This window comes from Saimiri boliviensis, chromosome 5 (assembly GCF_048565385.1).
Source record: "Saimiri boliviensis isolate mSaiBol1 chromosome 5, mSaiBol1.pri, whole genome shotgun sequence".
NCBI lineage: Eukaryota > Metazoa > Chordata > Mammalia > Primates > Cebidae > Saimiri > Saimiri boliviensis.
The window spans coordinates 103,507,416-103,529,790 of NC_133453.1; the positions used below are offsets into that span (position 1 = coordinate 103,507,416).

The following is a 22,375-nucleotide window of genomic DNA, read 5'->3' on the forward strand; positions in this document are numbered from 1 at the left end:
TATGCTGTTGTAAAACTATTCTCAGTTTAAAATTTTCATGTTGGTTCTAACTAATAATAAACATTGATACCAGAGGTGGTTTCTCCTTAGTGACTAAAAAATATTAACTAATTAATTTCCACAGTACCCTGCTACCCTGCTGAAGTAATATTATCTCTAGTTTGTCCCAAGAGATGCTGAGGTAGAGACATTGAATATACTGACATGGCATAAAGTGAAATAGAGATGGAAATTAGTGCATTTCTTTGGTCTATAAAATGAACAGTTTAGGTGTTTTGGCCTTCCAGTAGCTTTTCAGCTTTGAAGGATCCAAATTAAATGTTACTTTCATTAAAGCCTCAGATTACATCCATATACCTTCCTCCATTTGACTATATAAATAATACGGTTAAGTAAGATGCTTTTTTTAAAAAAAATAAAGATGGGGTTTCACCATGTTGGTCAGGCTGGTCTTGAACTCCCAACCTCAGGTGATCTGCCCACCTTGGCCTCCAAAGTGCTTGGATTACAGGAATGAGCCACCACACCTGGCCAAGTGAGATGCTTTTTAAATTTTTTTTAAATTTTTTGAGACAGGGTCTCACTGTGTTGCCCAGGCTGAAGTACAGAGGCATCATCATGGCTCACTGCAGCCTTGACCTTCCCGGGCTCAGGTGATTCTCCCACCTCAGCCTCCTGAGTCCCCAGGACTACAGGTACATGCCACCATGCCTGGCTAATTTTTTGTATTTTTAGTAGAGATGGGGTTTTGCCATATTGCCCAGGCTGGTCTCAAACTCCTGGGCTCAAACAATCTACATGTCTCAGACTCCTAAAGTGCTGGGATTACAGGCATGAGCCACCATGCCTGGCTGAGCTGCCTTATTATTGTAAATTATTTATTCATTCAGTGAATATTTACTGGGCACCTACTGTGTGTCAGACACTCTGCTAAGTGCTTTTTACATTCTAGCTTCAATCAGTAACATCTCCCTATAGGGAAGACAATACTATTTCCCCTTACAGCTGAGGCTCTGAAGTTTAGCAAATAGGATTGCCGGATTTTGCAAATAAAAACACAGGACAGCCAGTTAAATTTAAATTTCAGATAAACAACAAATTTTTTGGTATAAATACATCCCAAATGAAAATTATACATGATTTAACTGGATACGGTCAATTTATCAGGGTGATTTGATCACGTTTTAACAGCGTGTCCCTGATACAACCTTTCAGGGAAGTTAAATAAACACCTTAAAGAGTTGAGATTGAAACCTAGATATGTCTTTCCAGCTTGTGTTCTTTCACCTCATCAGTTCCCTCTCAGGACAGACATTGAGAAAGAACATATTGAAGTTATAATGAAAAGTCGGCCAAGTAATGAAAATGCAAAGATTAGCATAAATAGCTATGCCGTAAAAACACAACAGAAATAAAGCTGCATATTTTTAAAGGCATCTGAAGAGTTTCTGGATATAAATTTCCCAAACCAACATGGCTTGACCCCTCTGATGCTGGCTGTGAGGGATGTGGACCTGTTTGAGACTCTTGACATGTTAACAGTGTACAGACCTGTGGAAGTTCTGTCTGAGCTCCTAAGTTATCATGCGTAAGTATGAGTCGTTAGCCCAGCTGAAGGGTGTCCATTCCATTGTTATGTACAGAAATCACATGTAAACTGACATATAGATTGTTTTCATTTCTTTGCTTAGCTTTCTTCTATTTTTCCTTCCTTCTTTCCTTCTTTCCTTCCTTCCTCCTTCCCCCTGCCTCCTTCCTTCTTTTCTTTCTTTCTTTCCTTCCTTCTTTCTTCTTTCCTTCCTTCTCTCTCTCTCTGTCTCTCTCTCTCTCTCTCTCTCTCAGGGTCTTGCTCTGTTGCCCAGGCTAAAGTGCAGTGGTGCAATCATAGTTTACTGTAACCTCGAACTCCTGGGCTCAATGAATCCTCCTGCTTCACCCTCTTGAGTAGCTGTAATTACAGGCGCATACCACTATGCCTGGCTAATTTTTAACTTTTTGTGGAGATGGAGTCTCACTATATTGCCTATGCTGGTCTCAAACTCCTGCCCTCAAGCACCTCTCCCATCTTGGCCTCCTAGTATGGGGATTACAGGCTATTTTACTATATGTACCAAATGCACATATATCATCATAAAAGTGACTTCACAATTGCAAAAGTGATGTGCAGTTGTTAAAATTTGCTACCTATTATTCTTATGATATTTTGCTCTTTAATTTGTTGAAATAATTACTGTTTTGGTAGTTACTGGGAATGTCAAATAATTCTTGAGTATCCAGCTTTCTACCCATAAGATGTTACTAATTATTTCAGAAAGCACTGTCAATGTCTCAAAAGCAATTTATAATAGTGTTTTCAAATTACCTTAAAATTACTATATGTCAAATGCTCTTTTAGGAAGGGAGAGGTAAACAATCAACTTTCTAAAAACAATAAGAGGGTTGGCTGGGCACGGTGGCTCACGCCTGTAATCCCAGCACTTTGGGAGGCCGAGGCGGGTGGATCACGAGGTCAAGAGATCGAGACCATCCTGGTCAACATGGTGAAACTCCGTCTCTACTAAAAATACAAAAAATTAGCTGGGCATGGTGGTGCGTGCCTATAATCCCAGCTACTCAGGAGGCTGAGGCAGCAGAATCGCCTGAACCCAGGAGGTGGAAGTTGCAGTGAGCTGAGATCACGCCATTGCACTCCAGCCTAGGTAACAAGAGTGAAACTCTGTCTCAAAAAAAAAAAAAAAAAAAAAAAGAGGGTTAATAAGCAATATCTCATGCTACAACTGCAGTCCTAAAGCTGTTACTTAGTTATCTTGTCATCAAATAAGAGCAGATGGCCTGAGCTCTTTCTCAGTATTGCATATGAATTTGGTTAAAAAAAATTTTAAAAAGAGGAGGGAGCTTCAAGAACAAAATTACAGTCAAGAGCACAGATATTGTAAAAGGATCAGTTAACATAATGGAGTGAAAATGGAATTTTGAAGCTACCTCAGACTAGTGTTGAGAAATAGTTTGGGTGATTGATAAAAGTGGAGATTCCTGGACATCATCCCAGAGATGGTGCTCAATAGGTCTGGATTGGGGTCCAGAATACCAGAAATCAAGGAATGCCACTTGGAGACACTCTAATCTAGGCAGATAAGCAGAGGTCCCAATGAGTTAAGTAGCTCGCTTAAAGCCACATATCAAGGTAATGGGAACCCCAATTCTCAGTCCTTTGCTATTTCTTTTGAATTAAGATCTTTGATGAAGAAAAGCCCATAAGAGAATATTGTTGTAGCTCATGACACATTACCCTGTCCCATAGCAACAAAGAGATTCAGATTCAAAGATTTTAGGATACAGGCCATGAGCAACTTGCTCCTTGTCTCAGAATAGGGCAAGTGAAGCAAGTTTCATCATTTTTTCCCTCATTATAATCTATTAATGGGATTCTCATCATTTAACTTTGGATTTTTCTGAGCTGAGTCTAATGCAAGGGTTCAGTACAACACAGGAAAAATAAGAAGAGAACTGTGCTGTTGTAAAGGGTCCTAAGATCAGCCAGTTGGGCCTACCAATCACATGGCCAGGTAAAGAGGAATGAAAAGGACATGTGGAGAGGTACACTTGGATTTTATGACAAGATTGCTCTGCTCAACAAAGAGCCCATGAAATAAAGATATCAGCTTAATTTTAAAAAGAAGGTTTTATGCCATTCCACCATTTTAAATCATAAAAGAACTAGCTGTTAGCATTAGAAAAAAAGGAATATCAAGAAAGTCAGCAGTTAGCTTAATTATTGAAAAGAAAAAAAATCAAGTGAGCTATTTGGAATGATAGGACCGTTGTTTATCAGAATGTTTTAATCCTTATGACTCAGTGAAAAAATTTAAAAATGTAACAACAACAACAAAAGATGTCTTTATCTTTACTTGATTTTATGCACCCTTAAAGAATTTTAAAAATTTTTGTCCAAAGTTGGGAATTCTCTGCAAATCTTAGAATGTTTTTAGAATGGGGATGGGAATGTAGACATACAACAAATTCCTTTTATTTAAAATATTGGAAAATTGTCATCCTCTATCTCATACATTTTGAAATCATTATTATTATCCCCAAACTACATAAGGTTACTTTTTATTTATTTGATGTAAATGTTTTCTCTCTCATATTAGTTTTTTTTCCAATAGATTCAGTTAAATAAAGTTTAATATTGATTCTGTTCTTCCTAGAGATCCTAAACTTTGTGATTCTAGTGGAAAATCAGCGATACATTATGTGTCACAAATAGAGAGTTCAAAGAAACAGCAGCTTTTGGACATTTTAATGAGTTCTATGCCAAAGTCAGGTAAGTACTTTCACTCCATGTACAAAGTTTCCCAACCCCAAAATTCCGGTTAGAACTTTCTTTTTCTACATCTGTTTGATGGATTCATTTACAGAAATCAAGCCAATGGCTATTTATTGAGCAGTGGCTTTGTACAAGGCCCGTGACTGGGTGCTCTGGGGTGTGCAAAGAGGTCTAATGCAAGGTTTAAACTTTTGAAAATATACAGCATGGTCAGGGGCACATCACATAAGTCAGACAGAAAGAGCTTGCTGTAAACTTGAAAAGGGAAGAGGGACTTAGAGTGGTTCTTGAATAAGGGAAAAGGGGAAGAGGGACTTACAGTGGTTCTGGACAACTGTGGGAAGGTTTGATATAGGTGGAAAAAGAGTCCAAGCAAAGACATAGAAACAGCCACAGCAAGAAGTATAATGAAAAGCGTGCCACTGAGCAGCGTGTGACTTTGTGAAAGCTGCCCGACTTTATTGTTTGATTAGCTTTCTGTTTGAAGCTTAGGGGGCAGAGGACAAAGCTATGCCTAAGAAGGTTTCATGAAAGAGGTGAGACTTGATCTGACCCTTGAAAAAAGGATGCAATTTGATTTTGTGGAGCAGAGGCCCCCTTGCTGGGAGTGAGCATGGCTTATCCCAGGGGCAAACGAAAAACTAGAACTGAAAGTTCATGTCAGGGAAAAGAGAAACAGAAGGTCAGATACGTAAAGAAACTGGGTCCCTGGCGGGAGAGCCTTAGATGTCAGGCTGAAGGACATTATTATTTTTTTTTTTCAACAAAATAGATGCTAAAGAATTTTAAGCCAGAGAATGATGAAGGCCATGTTTTAGGAATATTAACCTGTTCCTATGGTGTTGCATACATTTGAGGGAAAAGACAGGGATCTCTATTAAGAAACTATAGAAGTTCCCATATGTGTGGTGGTAACAAATAGGGAATGAGTCCTTGGGTGGGGTGTGAGAGTGAGCCTGAGAAATGCTGTGAGTGGTGGGTCTAGGAGGCATGGTGAAAGAGCAATTCACAGAACTGCAAGATGTGAAATTGACAGCAGAGACACAAAGACAAAAGTTGAGAAACTTGAGTCAAAGATGACTAAATTTTAAGGCCTGGAAAGTGGGGAGATGGAACTACAACCAACGAAATGGGAGCACATTCTGGTTTGATGAGGATATTGAACAGGAGGGTAATGAATTTAAAAGCATTGAATTTGATAGAAGCTTGAGACTTTCAAGTAGCAATTTTCTGTAGGACTGGGCTTGTGGGAAAGGTCCGTTTGAAAGATTAGTTTGGGAGTTCTCTACAGAGAGGAGATTGTGAGGACATGAAGGTGGGGGAGATTGTTGAGGGACTGATGAGGGTGACAAAATTGCTGAGGGCTGAGCTGTGGAGGTGCACCCACAGATAGAGAGAAGCGGTATGCACATCAGGACTCAGGAAGTGAGAGGAGGAGGAGGAGAATCAGAAGAGAGTTGCAGGAAGAAAGGAGCAGGAAATGTTGTTAAATTGGAAAAGAGATTACAAATCAGATGTGGTAAGGTTGTAAGAAGTTTCAATAGCAGGATGCAGGCTGAAGATATATTGCAGAGTCTAAAGAAGGAAAATACGGTGAAGAAATGGAAGGTCTGGGTATAGATCACTTGTTCAATTTTGTTTCCACTACAACATAAATGGAGGAGCCACTGAAAGGGAGAGGTTTTGTTGAAAGAAGCCAATGCTTATTTGAAGAAGCCAGGATAACAGGAGGGGATACACATGAGAGCAATGTCCCTAGGGTACAAACTAGGAGGCTGCTGTTTGGTGTTAAGAACTCTATCAATTTAATGTGGCTTCAATAAGAACTCTATCAATTTAATGTAGCTTCAATCACTAGATAGGATGTGTGCTCAGATGAGCTGAGTGTCTTTATCCTGGGCAACTGTAGAGCAAATGTGATTTCCAGCTCATCATTAGGGTTTCACTTAGCAAATTTGCCTACCACAAACCATTAATCCCAAACATTTGAAGTGATAGCTGTTGATCCCTATCAATTTAACTCCATGATTCACTCCCTTCTACAAACTAAAAAAGAAAATTTGAGTAATCCAAATTTTTTAAATTACAGGATGGTCTGTAAGGTCCTGTAAATTGCTCTGATTTCAGTTGTTAGCCATATTGTGTAGGAATTATCTTCACTCACCACAAAATGACTTCAGGGGCTTCAGGGTAGTATGTAGATTCAGAGAAAGAAAATCCAATATTGACTGAGCCAGCGCTAAGTCTTCAATATCCTGAAAAATACATGGAAGTGATTCAGGGTTTAATTGGAAGAGGTCAAGAAGCTTCTCCTAATCTTCCACAAGTAGAAGTCCGTAATGACAGGTCATCCTCGGGAAAACATGGAGGGCAGATGTCCTTCCTCTGCACAGCTCTGGAGTAGAGGGTTCCCTAACCTTGAGCTATTGACAGCCTTAATGGTTAAAAAGTTCTTAGTCATGTCCCAGCACCCTATGGAGGGTTTTGCAATGATGATATAGACATTAAGTATGAGGTGATGGGATTTAAGTCGAACTAAAATCTGACTCTTGTTAAGTTTTAGTTTCTCATATAGCTTAAGATGTGGTGAATGCTCAGATCAGATAGGATGATTGATTCATCCTAAGTCTCTAAAAATATTTCACTTGCTCAAAAATCTCAAAGTACCTGTTTGATTTTTTTTTCTCCTTATGTAATAGCAATTACCATCAAAGCCTTTCAAAAAAAAGTAAGCCATCTACTCTGTGGACTCTTGTGGTCACATCTCTTCTTGTGAAAATTAGTGCCTAAAGCTTCATCAGGAATCCCAGACCACTATTTCAGGAAAATCTTTGACAAAATGGAGCTGATTTTAGAACAAAGAGCTAGATTTTCCTTTGAAATTGCTGGAGATGAATCTTATCAAAACATATTATTATGTTTCTTTCGACAGAAAGACATGCTGAGTCATTGCTTGACATTTGTCACGATACAAACTCTTCTCCAACTGATAGGATGACAGTTAACAAAAATCAAAACATCACCTTGCAAAGCATCAGCAGCAGTGAGGTAAGAGCCTCCCTTTAAAGAAACAACAGAGAGCCTACTCCATCTACTTCTTCATTTGTGTTGCTTGAATATTTTGTAACAGTCATATATTACAATTTTATTTTTAATAAAATAAAGAATCATAAAAAACACATTTGGTAAGACACTCTTGTGAAAGTTTAAAAGTTTAATCTCAGAGCAGTAATTAGCTAGTCAACTCTGAGACTCATGAATAAGATGTGTGTACACGTGTGTGTGTGTGTGTGTGTGTGTGTGCATCTTAATTCTGGCTGTTATATCAAAGTACCATAGACTGGGTAGCTTATAAACAGAAATTTATTTCTTAGAGTTCTAGAGGCTGGCTGGAAGTCTGAGATCAGGGTGCCGGCAGGTTTGAGTCTGGTGAGGGCTGCCTTCTGGATTGCAGATTGCCAACCTCTCGTATACTCACATGACGGAGAGAGAGCTAGCTAGGGCTCTGGGGTCCCTTTTGTAAGAGGCAATAATCCCATCATGAGAACCCTACTTTCGTAACCTACCTCCCAAAGGCCCTACCTCCTATACTGCCATCACATTGGTAGTTAAGATTTCAACATACGAATTTTGGTGGGACACAAATATTCAGTAAATAAGTCTGGGCACGCACGCGGGTGTGTGTGTGTGTGTGTGTGTGTGTGTGTGTGTGTGTGTCACCAATACCACAGAAGATTGTTTCAGCTGAATCCATGCTAAATAATCAAATATAGCTTCCGTTTATGTACATTAATATTGAAAAGGAAATCTAAGCTGGCTGTGGTGGTTCACACTTTCTATTAGTTCATTTCACACTACTATCAAGATACTACCTGAGACTGGGTAATTTATAAACAAAACAGTTTAATTGACTCAGAGTTCCTCATGGCTGGGAAGGCCTCAGGAAACTTATACAATCATGGCGGAAGGCAAAGGGGAAGCAGGCATATCTTCACAAGGTGGTGGGAGAGACAGAGAGTACAGGGAAAACTGCCACTTTTAAAACCATCAGATCTCATGAGAACTCCCTATCCAAGAACAGTATGGTGGAAACCGCCCCATGATCCAATCACCTTCTACAAAGTCCCTGCCTTGACACGTGGGGATTACAATTCAAGATGAGATTTGCCAGGGGACATGGAGACAAACCACATCACACTCGTAATTCCAGCACTTTGTGAGGCTGAGGATCTCTTGAGGCCAGGAGTTCTGGACTGGCCTGGGCAACATAAAGAGAACTCATCTCTACTAAAAATAAAAAAATTCGCTGGTCATGATGGCACAAACCTGTAGTCCCGGATACTTTGGAGGCTGAGGCAGGAGAATTGCTTGAGCTCAGGAGTTTAAGGCCACAGTGAGCCATGATTGCACCACTGCACTCCAGCCTGGGTGACACAACAAGACCCTATCTCAATTTTTTAAAAAAGAAAAAGACAGCCAGGTGCAGTTGCTCATGCCTGTAATCCCAGCACTTTGGGAGGCCAAAGCAAGTAGATCACCTGAGGTCAGGAGTTCAAGACCAGCCTGGCCAACATGGTGAAACCCCATCTCTACTAAAAATACAAAAAATTAGCCTGGTGAGGTGGCAGGACCTGTAATCCCAGCTAGTCTGGAGGCTGAGGCAGGAGAATCACTTGAAACAAGGAGAGAGGTTGCAGTGAGCCAAGATTGCGGCAATGCACTCCAACCTGGACAACAAGAGTGAAGCTCTGTCTCAAAAAAGAAAAAGAAAAAAATAGGAGAGGAACATTAATCTGATCATATCAAACCCATCACAGGGTCCCAAAAAGGAGGTGCCTCCTCCTGGCCCTGGTTATCATCCTGCCTGTGATGAATGACTTTACAAAAAGTCCCCTATAGTACAGTAATAGTATTAGTAACAAACACTGTGGCCCACAGAAAACTGTGGGATGAGACCCAAGATGTACAACAAACTAGTAACAGTGGTTGCCTACAGAGAGAGAATGGAGATGCACTTTGTACTGTGTACTCATTTGAACCTTTTGAATGCTTATAAAAATTAACATATCCCAAATAAAGATCCTACTACTCTATATTTTATTGGTTAAAAAAAAAGTTCAAAAAAATTTTTTTGAGACAGAGTCTCCCTCTGTCACCCAGGCTGGAGTGCAGGGGTATGATCTTAGTCCAATGCAACCTCCACCTCCTGGATTCAAGCGATTCTCCTGCCTTAGCCTCCTGAGTAGTAGCTGGAATTACAGGCATGTGCCACCACACCCAGAATAATTTTTTGTGTTTTTAGTAGAGACAGGGTTTCACTGTGTTGGCCAGGATGGTCTCAATCTCCTGACCTCATGATCTGCCTGATTTGGCCTCCTGAAGTGCTGGGATTACAGCATGAGCCACCGTGTCTGACCAAAATTGTTTTATTTATTTATTTTGAGACTGGGGTCTCATTCTGTTGCCCAGGCTGAAGTCCCTGGTGCAAACATGGCTCACTGCAGCCTCGATCTCCCAGGCTCAAGCAATCCTCCTGCCTCAGCCTCCTGAGTACCTGGGCCTACAGGCACAGGCCACCACACCCAGCTAATTTTTAATTTTTTTGTAGAGATTGGGTCTCACTATGTTGCCCAGGCTAGTCTTGAATTCCTGTTCTCAAGCAATCCTCTTGCCTTGGTCTCCCAAAGTACTGGGATTAGAGGCATGAGCCACCATGCCTGCCCCAGTGCCCTTTTCCTAATTGGATTGTTCGCTTTCTAACTGTTAAGTTTGGAGAAGTCCTTACATATTCCATGTATATGTGTCATAAAATATTTTCTCCTAGTCAAGAAAATAATTTGACTTGTTTTTTTCATCCTTTTAATCTTTTATTGAAAAGAAGTGTTTGATTTTGATAAAAACCAACATCCATTTTTTTTATGGATTATGATTTTTGTGTCTAAGAATTCTTCACCCAAGACTAGGTCACAATTTTATCCTATGCTCTCTTCTAAAAGATTTATAGCTTCACATTTTACATTTAGATCCATAACCCAATTTGAGGTGTTTCTTCTTTTTTCTTTTTCTTTTTTCTCTTTTTTTTTTGAGACGGAATCTCATTCTGTTGCTATGCTGGAGTGTAGTTGCACAATCTCAGCTCACCGCAACCTTCACTTCCCAAATTCAAGCGATTTTCCTGTCTCCGCCTCCTGAGTAGCTGGGATTACAGGTGCCTGTCACCACGCCTGGCTAATTTTTGTATTTTTAGTAGAGACGGGGTTTCACCATATTGGCCAGGTTGGTCTCGAACTCTTGAGCTCAGGTGATCTGCCTGCCTTGGTTTCCCAAAGTACTGGAATTACAGGTGTGAGCCACCACGCCCAGCCAAATTTGAGTTAATTTTTACAAAGTACAAGGTTTAGGTTGAGGTACATATTTTTCCCTGTTGATGACCAATTGTTTCTCTATCATTTGTTGAAAAGACTATACTTCCTCCACTAATTTACTTTCATATCTTTCTAAAAAAAAAGAAAGAAAGAAGAAAAAGAAAAAAGATCTGGGCCAGGTACCATGGCTAACACCTGTACTCCCAGCACTTTGGGAGGCCAAGACAGGAGGATCACTTGGGGTCAGGAGTTTGAAACCAGCTTGGACAGCATAGCAAGACCCCGTCTCTGCAAGAAATTTTAAAAATAGGTGGGCATGGTGGTGCATACTTGCAGTCCTAGCTACTCAGAAGGCTGAGGTGGGAGAATCTCTTGAGCCCAGGAAATTGAGGCCACAGTGAGCCAAGCCCATGCCACTACACTCCAGCCTGACCAACAGTGAGAGACCTCATCCCTTAAAAAAACATGTTCAGCTTCTTTCTTCAGTGAAACTGCTATCAATTCTAAGATGTGTACTTTGCGTTTTAACGTCTTTGAAGTCAGAAATCTTACAATTGTCACAGTTAAATTGGTACTGTTTTGTCATTTTTAGTTAAGGTACATAAAGCAACAATGGATCTTTTAATCAGGGACATCTTAGATTCAGTAGGCTACATTGCTAAATGCAAATCACAGTATAAGATTTCAGAAAGTGGATAGAAAAGTGACAAATGATTTTGCAGCATGGAGAATGGTAAAACCTAACTGTCCAGAGAAAAGCTATTAATGAGAATCAGGATGATATACTGCAAAGAATCATGGAAAAATCCAGGAATTAGAGGCACCAGGTACTGCAAAAGTTGGCGGTTAGCATGAGTTTGAAAAAAAGAGGGTTTGATTAAAAGTGTATATAAGGAGCAGAGAGATCCCCAACATTCTACTTCCACTCTATGTAACCACACCACTACTCCTTCCCCACCCTCACAGAAGGTGGGAAGATTTGATGGAGAATTATTTGAGCTGGAGTAATTCTGGACTTATAACAACATACACGATGAAAGACGGGAATCAGGTCTCAACCTGGAGGCTTAAGTCTGAATACTAACAGAGAGATTGTATCCATCCTCCCTCCCCACCTAGCTGCTGTGTGGCCAGCAGCAGCCCATTTACACTACTTAAGCCAAAAGACTGGAAGATTCTCTTCTGAAGAGTTAGTAACCCCAGAAAACAGACCGACTGATACTGACATTTTTAAGTCCCCTGAAACCAAAGCATTTCACTATCAGATCGATCCCAGTGAAGTCCACCAACAGGTAGATAGCAACATACATAGAGAACTTCTAGTCATATTTTTAGTGTCTGTTTCTTTTTTTTCTTTTTTTCTTTTTTCTTTTTTTTTTTTTTGAGACGGAGTTTCGCTCTTGTTACCCAGGCTGGAGTGCAATGGCGCGATCTCGGCTCGCCGCAACCTCCGCCTCCTGGGTTCAGGCAATTCTCCTGCCTCAGCCTCCTGAGTAGCTGGGATTATAGGCACGTGCCACCATGGCCAGCTAATTTTTTGTATTTTTAGTAGAGATGGGGTTTCACCATGTTGACCAAGATAGTCTCGATCTCTTGACCTCGTGATCCACCCTCCTCGGCTTCCCAAAGTGCTGGGATTACAGGCTTGAGCCACTGTGCCCGGCTAGTGTCTGTTTCTTAATATGAATAGCCAAGATAGCCAAGAGTCTCCAGGTATTTGAGGAAAACCTCCAATATGAAAAGTAGCTCCAAAACAACAAGGAATGCAGATGAAATGTGGAGCACAAATAAATGAAAGGGAAGAAATAGTTTCAAAGGGAAGAGAGAAAAGTAAAGAAAAAAGGAAAAAAAAGAAAAAAAAATGTTATCGAAACCAAATGATACGAGTTTACAAGTTTACAGGTCCCATCACTGCAGGACCCAACACTACAGGACAGTGACTAAGTAAATGACCCTAAAGTATTACGAAGTTTTAAAGCCCTGAGGCTATAAGAGGATCCTAAAAGTTTTCAGAGAGAGAGAAATAATATAAAGGATAGGAAACTAGAATGGTTCCAGATGTCTTAAAAATAGCATTGTAAGGCTGGGTGTGGTGGCTTATGCCTGTAATCCGAGCACTTTGGGAGGCCAAGCTGGGCGGATCATGATGTCAGGAATTTGAGACCAGCCTGACTAACATGGTAAAACCCTGTCTGTACTAAAAACACAAAAATTAGCCAGGCATGGTGGCAGGCACCTGTAATCCGAGCTACTCGGGAGGCTGAGGCAGGAGAATCCCTTGAACCAGGGAGTCGGAGACGGCAGTGAGCTGAGACCACTCCATTGCACTCCAACCTGGGTGACAGAGCAGAACTCCATCTCAAAAAAGAAAAAGAAAAATACCACTGTTAAGCTACAAATACAAGCAGTTACAAATATATGGAGCAATAAAAGACCTCTACATTGAAAATAATAAAATATTGCTGAAAATTTTAAGAAGACTTTAATAAATAGAATGATATAACATGTTAGTGGATTGGAAAATTTAATTTTTTAAAGATGTCAATTCTGCCAAGTTAGTTTGTAAATTCAACACAGTCCCGATCAAAACCTAGCAGGTTTGTATGTGTGTGGAAATTAACAAGCTGATTCTAAATTTATGCAGAAAGGCAAAAGGCCAAGAATAGTGAGAGCAAAATTGAAAAAGAACAAAGTTGGAAGATGTAGGCTACCAGATATCAAGTCCTATTATAAAGCTAAATCAATTAAGGCAGTGTGATATTGACACAAATATAGATACATCCATTACCTGATTTATGACAAAGTTCACACTGTAGTGCAATAGGGGAAAGAATTTTCAATACATGGTTGTGGGTTGCATGGATAGCCATATAGAAAACAATACATATGTTGACCCCTACCTCACATCATACACAAAATCAATTCCACATTGACTGGAATCTAAAATGTGAAACATAACAGCTCACTACAGGCTAGCATTCCTGGGCCCAAACAATCCTCCTGCCTCAGCTTCCTGAATAGCTGGGACTACAGGAACATGCCACTATTTCCGGCTAATTTTTTAAAATTTATTTTTGATAGAGATGGGGTCTTGCTTTGTTGTCCAGGCTGTATTGAATTCCTGGCTTCAAACAATGTCCCTGCCTCATCCTCCCAAACTGCTGGAATTCTAGGTGTGAGCCACTGTGCCTGACCACACTAACGCTTTTGAAAGAAAATATAAGGTTAAATCTTTGTTACCTTGGAGCTGGCAACAATTTTTACAACAGAACACATACACAAAATGCTTGCCATCAAAGAAAAGTTAATTAAATGGACTATATTAAATTAAGCATTTCTTTTTATCTAAAGACACCATTAATAATAAGCAACTCAAAAATGAGAAAAGATACTTAAAATGTATGTATCTGACAAATTCAGAAAAACTTTTTAAAACTCCCAGAAATTAGGAATAGATAGGCTAATAGAAAGTGGGCAAAAACTTGATCAGATGCTTAGCAAAAAAAGATGTCTAAATGGCCAAGAAGATATAGTAAAAGATGCTCAGCTTTTAGTCATTGGTTAAATGTAATTTTAAACTACAGTGTGGTAACACTGCACATCCACAGAATGATTACAATTTTAAAAGTTGAAAAATATCAAGTGTTGACAAGTATGTAGAGCAAGCAGAATTCTCCTACACTGCTGATAGGAGAATAAAATATTAGAATAACTTTAGAAAGCTGTTTTTTGGTGGCTGTTTAAGAGAAATATATGCATACTCCGTGAACCAGCAATTCTGCTCCCAAGTATATACCTAACAGAAATGCATACATGTTTACCATACACTACATATTATAATGATCATAGCAGCACTATCATAATAGCCCCAAAATAAAAACTACCCAAGTGCCTATCAAGAATAGAAAGGATACATAAATCGTGGTATATTCACATAGTGTAAAACTACACATAAATGAGAATGAGAATGAATGATATAAAATTACATGCAACAATACAAATGAATCTCACAAATACACTATTTAGCAAAAGAAGCCAGACATAAAAAATTAAATCCTGGCCAGGCGCGGTAGCTCACGCCTGTAATCCCAGCACTTTGGGGAGGCCAAGGCGGGTGGATCATGAGGTCAAGAGATCGAGACCATCCTGGTCAACATGGTGAAACCCCATCTCTACTAAAAATACAAAAAATTAGCTGGGCATGGTGGCGTGTGCCTGTAATCCCAGCTACTCAGGAGGCTGAGGCAGGAGAATTGCCTGAACCCAGGAGGTGGAGGTTGCGGTGAGCCGAGATCGCGCCATTGCACTCCAGCCGGGGTAACAAGAGCGAAACTCCGTCTCAAAAAAAAACAAAAATAGGGTCGGGCGCGGTGGCTCAAGCCTGTAATCCCAGCACTTTGGGAGGCCGAGGCGGGTGGATCACGAGGTCAAGAGATCGAGACCATCCTGGTCAACATGTTGAAACCCCGTCTCTACTAAAAATACAAAAAAATCAGCTGGGCATGGTGGCACGTGCCTGTAATCCCAGCTATTCAGGAGGCTGAGGCAAGAGAATTGCCTGAACTCAGGAGGTGGAGGTTGCGGTGAGCCGAGATCGTGCCATTGCACTCCAGCCTGGGTAACAAGAGTGACACTCTGTCTCAAAAAATAAAAAATAAAAATAAAAATAATAAAAATAAAAATAATAAAAATAAATCCTGTATGGTCTATTTATATAAAGACAAAAGGAGGAATAACAAATCTATGATGTTAGAATTCAGAATAGCACTTGCATAAGAGTGTTCTTTGGGGATATTAGTACTGTTCTTTTGTTTAACCTGGGTCCTGGATACAAAATGTGTTTGGTTTATTAAAATTAATCTATACATAGGCCGGGTGCAGTGCTCATACCTGGAATCCCAGCACTTTGGGAGGCTAAGGTGGGCAGATCATGAAGTCAGGAGATCGAGACCATCCTGGCTAACATGGTGAAACTCCATCTCTACTAAAAATACAAAAAATTAGCTGGGCGTAGTGGCACGTGCCTGTAGTCCCAGCTACTCAGGAGGCTGGGGCAGGAGAATCACTTTAACCAAGGAGGCGGAGGTTACAGTGAGCTGAGATCACGCCACTGCACTCCAGCCTGGGCAACTCCATCTCAATAAAATAATAATAATAATTTATACATATATGGTAAGGGCACTTTTCTGAATGTATGCTATACTAAAATCAAAAGTAATGGGAAAAGGGTGGGGTAGGGAATGTCTTCAAATATCTGACACACACACAAAAAAAGAATATGGTTTTTAGCCAGGCATGGTTGTGCACACCTGTACCTGTAGTCCCAGCTACTCAGGAGGCTGAGATGGGAGGATCACTTGAACCCAGAAGTTTGAAATCAGCCTGGACAACATAGTTTTTTTTTTCTTTTCTTTTTTTTTGGAGACACTATCTCACCCTGTCACCTAGGCTGGGGTGCAGTGGCCAGTAGCGTGATCACAGCTTACTGCAACCTCTGCCTCCTGGGCTCCAGCAATCCTCCCACCTCAGCCTCCTGAGTAGCTGGGACTACAGACGTTCTCCACCATGCTGAGCTAATTTTTGTATTTTTTTGTAGAGATGGGGTTTCACCATGTCACCCAGGCTGACCTTGAACTCCTGGCCTAAAGTGATCTGCCCACCTTGGCCTCCCAAAGTGCTGGGATTACAGGTGTGAACCACTGGCCTAACTGAATATAGTTTTCAAATTAGGATTCTATACCCAGACAAACTATCAATCAAACATTAGAGTTGAATAAAGACATTTTTCAGACACAGAAATCTCAAACATCTTACTTCTGATACCTGTTAAGGAAGTTACTAAGTGCTCTATTAAATTGAGAAACTAAATAAAAAAAGAAAAAAATAGGATCTATGACTCAGGGATCTGGAGAGAGGAGGGAATGATTGGTATAATGAAGAAGGCAGGTCCCAGGACTTCAGCTATGTAGCAAGTCTAGAAAACAAAGAGCTCAGATAATTGGGGGATGGGGGTGGGGGCAGGGAACAGGACAGAGGAGGCAAACAGAACAGATATATTTCTGATAAATTTAACCAAGTGGAGCGATCACTATAGGTTGGGAAAATTTAAGCATTTAATAAAAAGACATAAGAAAGTAAATAAAATAAATCAACTAGAAATAAAAAACCAAGGGATTAGGGGAAGGAGGGATGAATAGGCAGAGCAAAGAAGATTTCTAGGGCAGTGAAACTACTCTGTATGATTCTGTAATGATGGATATAGGTCATTATACATTTGTTCAAACTCATAGAAAGTATTAACACCAGGAGTGAAACTTAATGCTAACTATGGACAACTGTAACAAATTTATCACTCTGGAGGGGGATGTTAATCATGGGTGAGGCTGTACATGCATGGGAGCAGAGAGTATATGGGAAATTGCTGTATCTTCTGCTTTTTTTTTTTGGCGATGGAGTCTCACTCTGTCACCTACGCTGGAGCACATTGGTGTGATCTCAGCTCACTGCAACCTCCACTTCCTGGGTTCAAGTGATTCTCCTGCCTCAGCCTCGCGAGTAGCTGGAATTACAGGCATGTGCCACCATGTCTGGCTAATCTTTATATTTTTAGTAGAGTCTGGGTTTCACCATGTTGGCCAGGCTGGTTGCCAACCCTTGACCTCGGATGATCTGCCCACCTTGGCCTCCCAAAGTGTTAGGATTACAGATGTGAGCCACTGAGCCCAGCCTATACCTTCCTCTTAATTTTGCTGTAAACTTAAAACTACCCTAAAAATAAAGTCTGTTTAAACAAACAAGCAAGGGCTTGGGGTTTTGTTCAGGAAAAAGAAAAAACCAATTATACAAGAAAGAAAGCATAATCATACTATAGTACAAAATACATAGTACAATATCCTGATAATCATAATTAGCACATTGACTATTGATTTAAAAACAAAGAAGATAAATGTATTGGGTGGATGGGGGCAGGGCATAAGAACATTAAATTATTAACTACCACAATAATTCAACAGATGATGCCTTACTTTGATGAATCAAGAGACAGCATGATAATTATGCAGAAATATGGAAGAAAATATCAAAAGAAACAGCTAAAATGTGGAAGTGGTTGCCTCTGAGGAAAAGGGTGACTTTTTTACTTGGTGTAAGTCTTTCACCATTATTTGATTTTTTTTTTTTGAGATGGAGTTTCACCCTTGTTACCGAGGCTGGAGTGCAATGGTGCGATCTCGGCTCACTGCAACCTCCGCCTCCTGGGTTCAGGCAACTCTCCTGCCTCAGCCTCCTGAGTAGCTGGGATTACAGGCACGCGCCACCATGCCCAGCTAATTTTTTGTATTTTTAGTAGAGACGAGGTTTCACCATGTTGACCAGGATGGTCTCGATCTCTTGACCTCGTGATCCACCCGCCTTGGCCTCCCAAAGTGTTGGGATTACAGGCGTGAGCCACTGCATCCAGCCCATAAGATATTTCTTTTCCTGTAGTCCAAGCTTACTTGGGAGGCTGAGGCAGGAGAATTGCTTGAACCCAGGAGGCAGAGGTTGCGGTGAGCCGAGATCGTGCCATTGTACTCCAGCCTGGGTAACAAGAGCGAAACTCCATCTCAAAAAAAAAAAAAAAAAAAGATATTTATTTTCATTTTCAATATGAAATTTTGATTTCATATATATATATTTTTAAGACGGGGTTTCACCATGTTAGTCAGGCTGGTCTTGAACTCCCGACCTCAGGTGATCTGCCCACCTTGGGCTCCAAAGCGCTTGGATTACAGGCATGAGCCACCGCGCCCAGCCTGATTTCATATTTTCATTTCAAATATGAAAACATATTTACTTTTCATTTTTTATGACCTATGTAAGCCATTTTCTTTTTTTTTTTTTTTTTTTTGAGACGGAGTTTCACTCTTGTTGCCCAGGCTGGAGTGCAATGGCGCGATCTCGGCTCACCGCAACCTCCGCCTCCTGGGTTCAGGCAATTCTCCTGCCTCAGCCTCCTGAGTAGCTGGGATTACAGGCACACGCCACCATGCCCAGCTAATTTTTAGTATTTTTAGTAGAGACGGGGTTTCACCATGTTGACCAGGATGGTCTCAATCTCTTGACCTTGTGATCCACCCGCCTCGGCCTCCCAAAGTGCTGGGATTACAGGCTTGAGCCACTGCGCCCAGCCAGCAATTTTCTTTTTAAAAGGACTAAATATATCACTTCATATTAAGACACTGAAATAAATGTTTAAAAAACAATTTGGAGAAACAGGGTCTCACTATGTTGCTCAGGCTGGTCTCAAACTCCTGGTTTCAGCCAGGTGTGGTGGTGTTGCACCTGTATTCCAAACTACTTGAGAGGCTGAGGCAAGAGGATCACTCAAGTCCAGGAGTTCAAAGTTACAGTGAGCTATGATCACACCACTGCACTCCAGCCAGGATGACAGAGGGAGAGTCTCTTTCTAAACAAACAAACAAACAACAACATCAAACTCCTGGCCTCAAGAGATTATCTCACCATGGTCTCCCTAAGTGCTGGGATTACAGGTGTGAGCCACTGTGCCTGATCAGTACATTTTTTGAGGCAACTCTGAAACTTCTTGAAAACTTTCACTAGGTGTTTTTTCCTATTGCAGCTGAAATAAAGTTAAAACTCCTTTTTGAGGGATAAATAGACTTTTTCAGTATTGTACTTTACTTTTCTTCCCTAGTGGTTAAACTGGGGTTTAAATCCCTTTCACATTTTTCTTTAAATGAAAGCTTGGTTTTCTTTTTGGTTGTTTGAAATAGGTTTTTATAGTTTACAAATATAAGCAGCTGCCTTGCCTGTAGGACAGCTCCAGACAGGCTCGTTACAGGCTCACCAATTGTCTTTTTTCATCTGAAGATTGCCTTTTTTTTCATCTGAAGAGAATCTTCTTTCAAAATTTTATCATAGGCTGGGTATGATGGCTCATGCCTGTAATCTCAGCACTAGGGGAGGGTGAAGTGGGAAGATCCCTTGAGTCCAGGCATTTGAGACACTCCTGGACAACATAATAAGACTTTGTCTCTACAAAAAAAATTGAAAAATTAGCTGGTTATGGTGGTGTGCACCTGTACTTTTAGTTACTTCCAGGTGGCTGAGTGGGAGAATCACTTGAACCCAGGAGTTTGAGGCTGCAGTGAACCATAATTGTGCCACTGCATTCCAGCCTCTGCAACGGAGCGAGACCCCATGTCTCTAAAATATAAAAATAAAAAATTTAATTATGTCTAATTTCCATTGTGCCTTTACCTTCAGTATGTTTGGTGTACTGTTGTCTGCAGGTTAGAATATGATGCTCTATTTCTTGTCCACCTATCAGCTCCTGTGGAATTGTCAATGGCTTACGAAATCCACTTGTGTTTGGGATTTACTATTCTGATGTTTTCTCTCTTTTACTCACAACTAGGTGTCACTATTTCATTTTTCTTTTCTTTTTGTTGATAAGCCTAGTCTTGTCAGATACTGGACTAGGTGTCACTATTTCAATTCTCCTCTTTGTGGCACCAAAGCACATCTTAAAGTCATTCATGGCCGGGCGCAGTGGCTCACGCCTGTGATCCCAGCACTTTGGGAGGCTGAGGCGGGTGGATCACGAGGTCAAGAGATCGAGACCATCCTGGTCAACATCGTGAAACCCCGTCTCTACTAAAAAAAACAAAAATTAGCTGGGCATGGTGGCGTGTGCCTGTAATCCCAGCTACTCAGGAGGCTGAGGCAGGAGAATTGCCTGAACCCAGGAGGCGGAGGTTGCGGTGAGCCGAGATTGCGCCATTGCACTCCAGCCTGGGTAACAAGAGTGAAACTCCGCCTAAAAAAAAAAAAAAAAAAAAGTCATTCATGGTTAGCATCCTAAAAGAAATTAGAAAATTCTGAGCTGTTTCTGTCTGAGTCTTCACTTCCATGATCACGTTAAAATTAAATCTTATTCCCTACATTCTTTTGATTGTAATGCTTACAGTTTATTCCAGGGCATAAATTTTTGTCAGGTACTTCAGGTATCACATTTTTTTTTTTTTTTGAGACGGAGTTTCGCTCTTGTTACCCAGGCTGGAGTGCAATGGCGCGATCTCGGCTCACCGCAACCTCTGCCTCGTGGGCTCAGGCAATTCTCCTGCCTCAGCCTCCTGAGTAGCTGGGATTACAGGTACGCGCCACCATGCCCAGCTAATTTTTTGTATTTTTAGTAGAGACGGGGTTTCACTATGTTGACCAGGATGGCCTCGATCTCTTGACCTCATGATCCACCCGCCTCGGCCTCCCAAAGTGCTGGGATTACAGGCTTGAGCCACTGCACCCAGTGTGGTATCACACATTTTTTATTTTTTTTTTCTATGCAAAACTTACCAATTAGGATTGAGTATCCTGTTTATTTTGCTTGTTAATTCCTTTTTTCCCCTCATTCTTATTGAAATTCATTGTTTCAAACTTTTCATGGTAACAAGATCACAGAGTGGTCATAAGCTCTGGACCCGGATTTCAGAGTCTGGATGTGAATTCTGGCTCTGCCACTGGCTAGCTGTGTGACCCTGTATAAGCTACTTAACTTATCTAGGCCACAGGTATAAAATGAAGATAAAATAGATCTTAACTTTAGAGTTGTGAGGACTAAATTAGTTAACCTATTTATACCTAGTGTTCCATTATTGGAACACTGGACTTTTGGGAGTTATTTATATCCTACTGCTCAAGGTCATCACCAAGGTCTGATTTTTTGCACAAAATAATTTGCAACTTAACCCATAAATGGGTTAATATATATAAGGCATATAGAACAGTGTCTGGCACAATATATATAAATGCTAGTTATCATTATGGATTTTGTAGGTGGGTATGACCACACTGCCATCTTCCAACTTTTCCTACAGAACCAACTGACAAATAAACTGAGCAGTTGAGATTGACCACAGCCCAGTAATCAACATGGAAACTTGTGAGAACCAGTTATATATCTAACACTTCCAAATGAAGGCTGCTGTTTTCCCAAAGCTTAGCATAGAAACTTCATTGAATCACTGTAATTAGATGAAATGGTAGAAATGTGTTTTGAGGTCTCGTAGAGTGTTCTAGACTAAGGATCTATGCAAAAACTATATATATGTATATATATATATATATATATATATATATATATATATATAAAATACTAAAAGAGAAAAATTCAAATGACCCGTAAGCACCTAAAACTACCTCCAACTTTTCTATTAATCAAAGTACGCACATTCAAACAATAATAATAAGACCAATTCCATATATTACATTAAATATAATAGAATGAAAAGTCGGCCAGGCATGATGACGGGTGCCTATAATCCCAGCACTTTAGGAGGCCAAGGCAGGTGGATCACTTGAGGTCAGGAGTTTAAGACCAGCCTGGCCAACATAGTGAAACCCCGTCTCCACTAAAAATAGAAAAAAAAAAATTAGCCAGGCATAGTGGCAGGTGTGATCCCAGCTACTTGGGAGGCTAAGGCAGAAGAATTGCTTGAACATGGAAGGTGGAGTTTGCAGTGAGCTGAGATTGCACCACAGCATTCCAGCCTGGGTGACAGAGCAAGACTCTGTCTCAAAAAAGGAAAAAATAAAATGAAAAGGGACAGGGCATGATTCCACTTATAGTTTCAGCTACTCGAGAGACTGAGGTCAGAGGATCAACTGAACCCAGGAGTTCAAG

The 22,375-nt window shown here is 40.6% G+C and overlaps 1 protein-coding gene across 4 annotated transcripts in view; it reads left to right on the forward strand.

Moving 5' to 3' along the window:
• MAP3K19 (mitogen-activated protein kinase kinase kinase 19) overlaps positions 1-22,375 on the forward strand; it is a 75,904-nt gene that overhangs the window by 13,356 nt on the left and 40,173 nt on the right. For 3 of the 4 annotated variants that reach the window (XM_074399760.1, XM_039470208.2, XM_074399761.1), the window contains exons 4-6: positions 1,434-1,588; positions 4,209-4,324; positions 7,260-7,375. In XM_074399760.1, coding sequence (XP_074255861.1) covers positions 1,434-1,588; positions 4,209-4,324; positions 7,260-7,375 — 387 coding nt within the window. The remainder of the gene's footprint in view (positions 1-1,433; positions 1,589-4,208; positions 4,325-7,259; positions 7,376-22,375) is intronic. The other variant, XM_039470209.2, reaches the window with a different exon arrangement.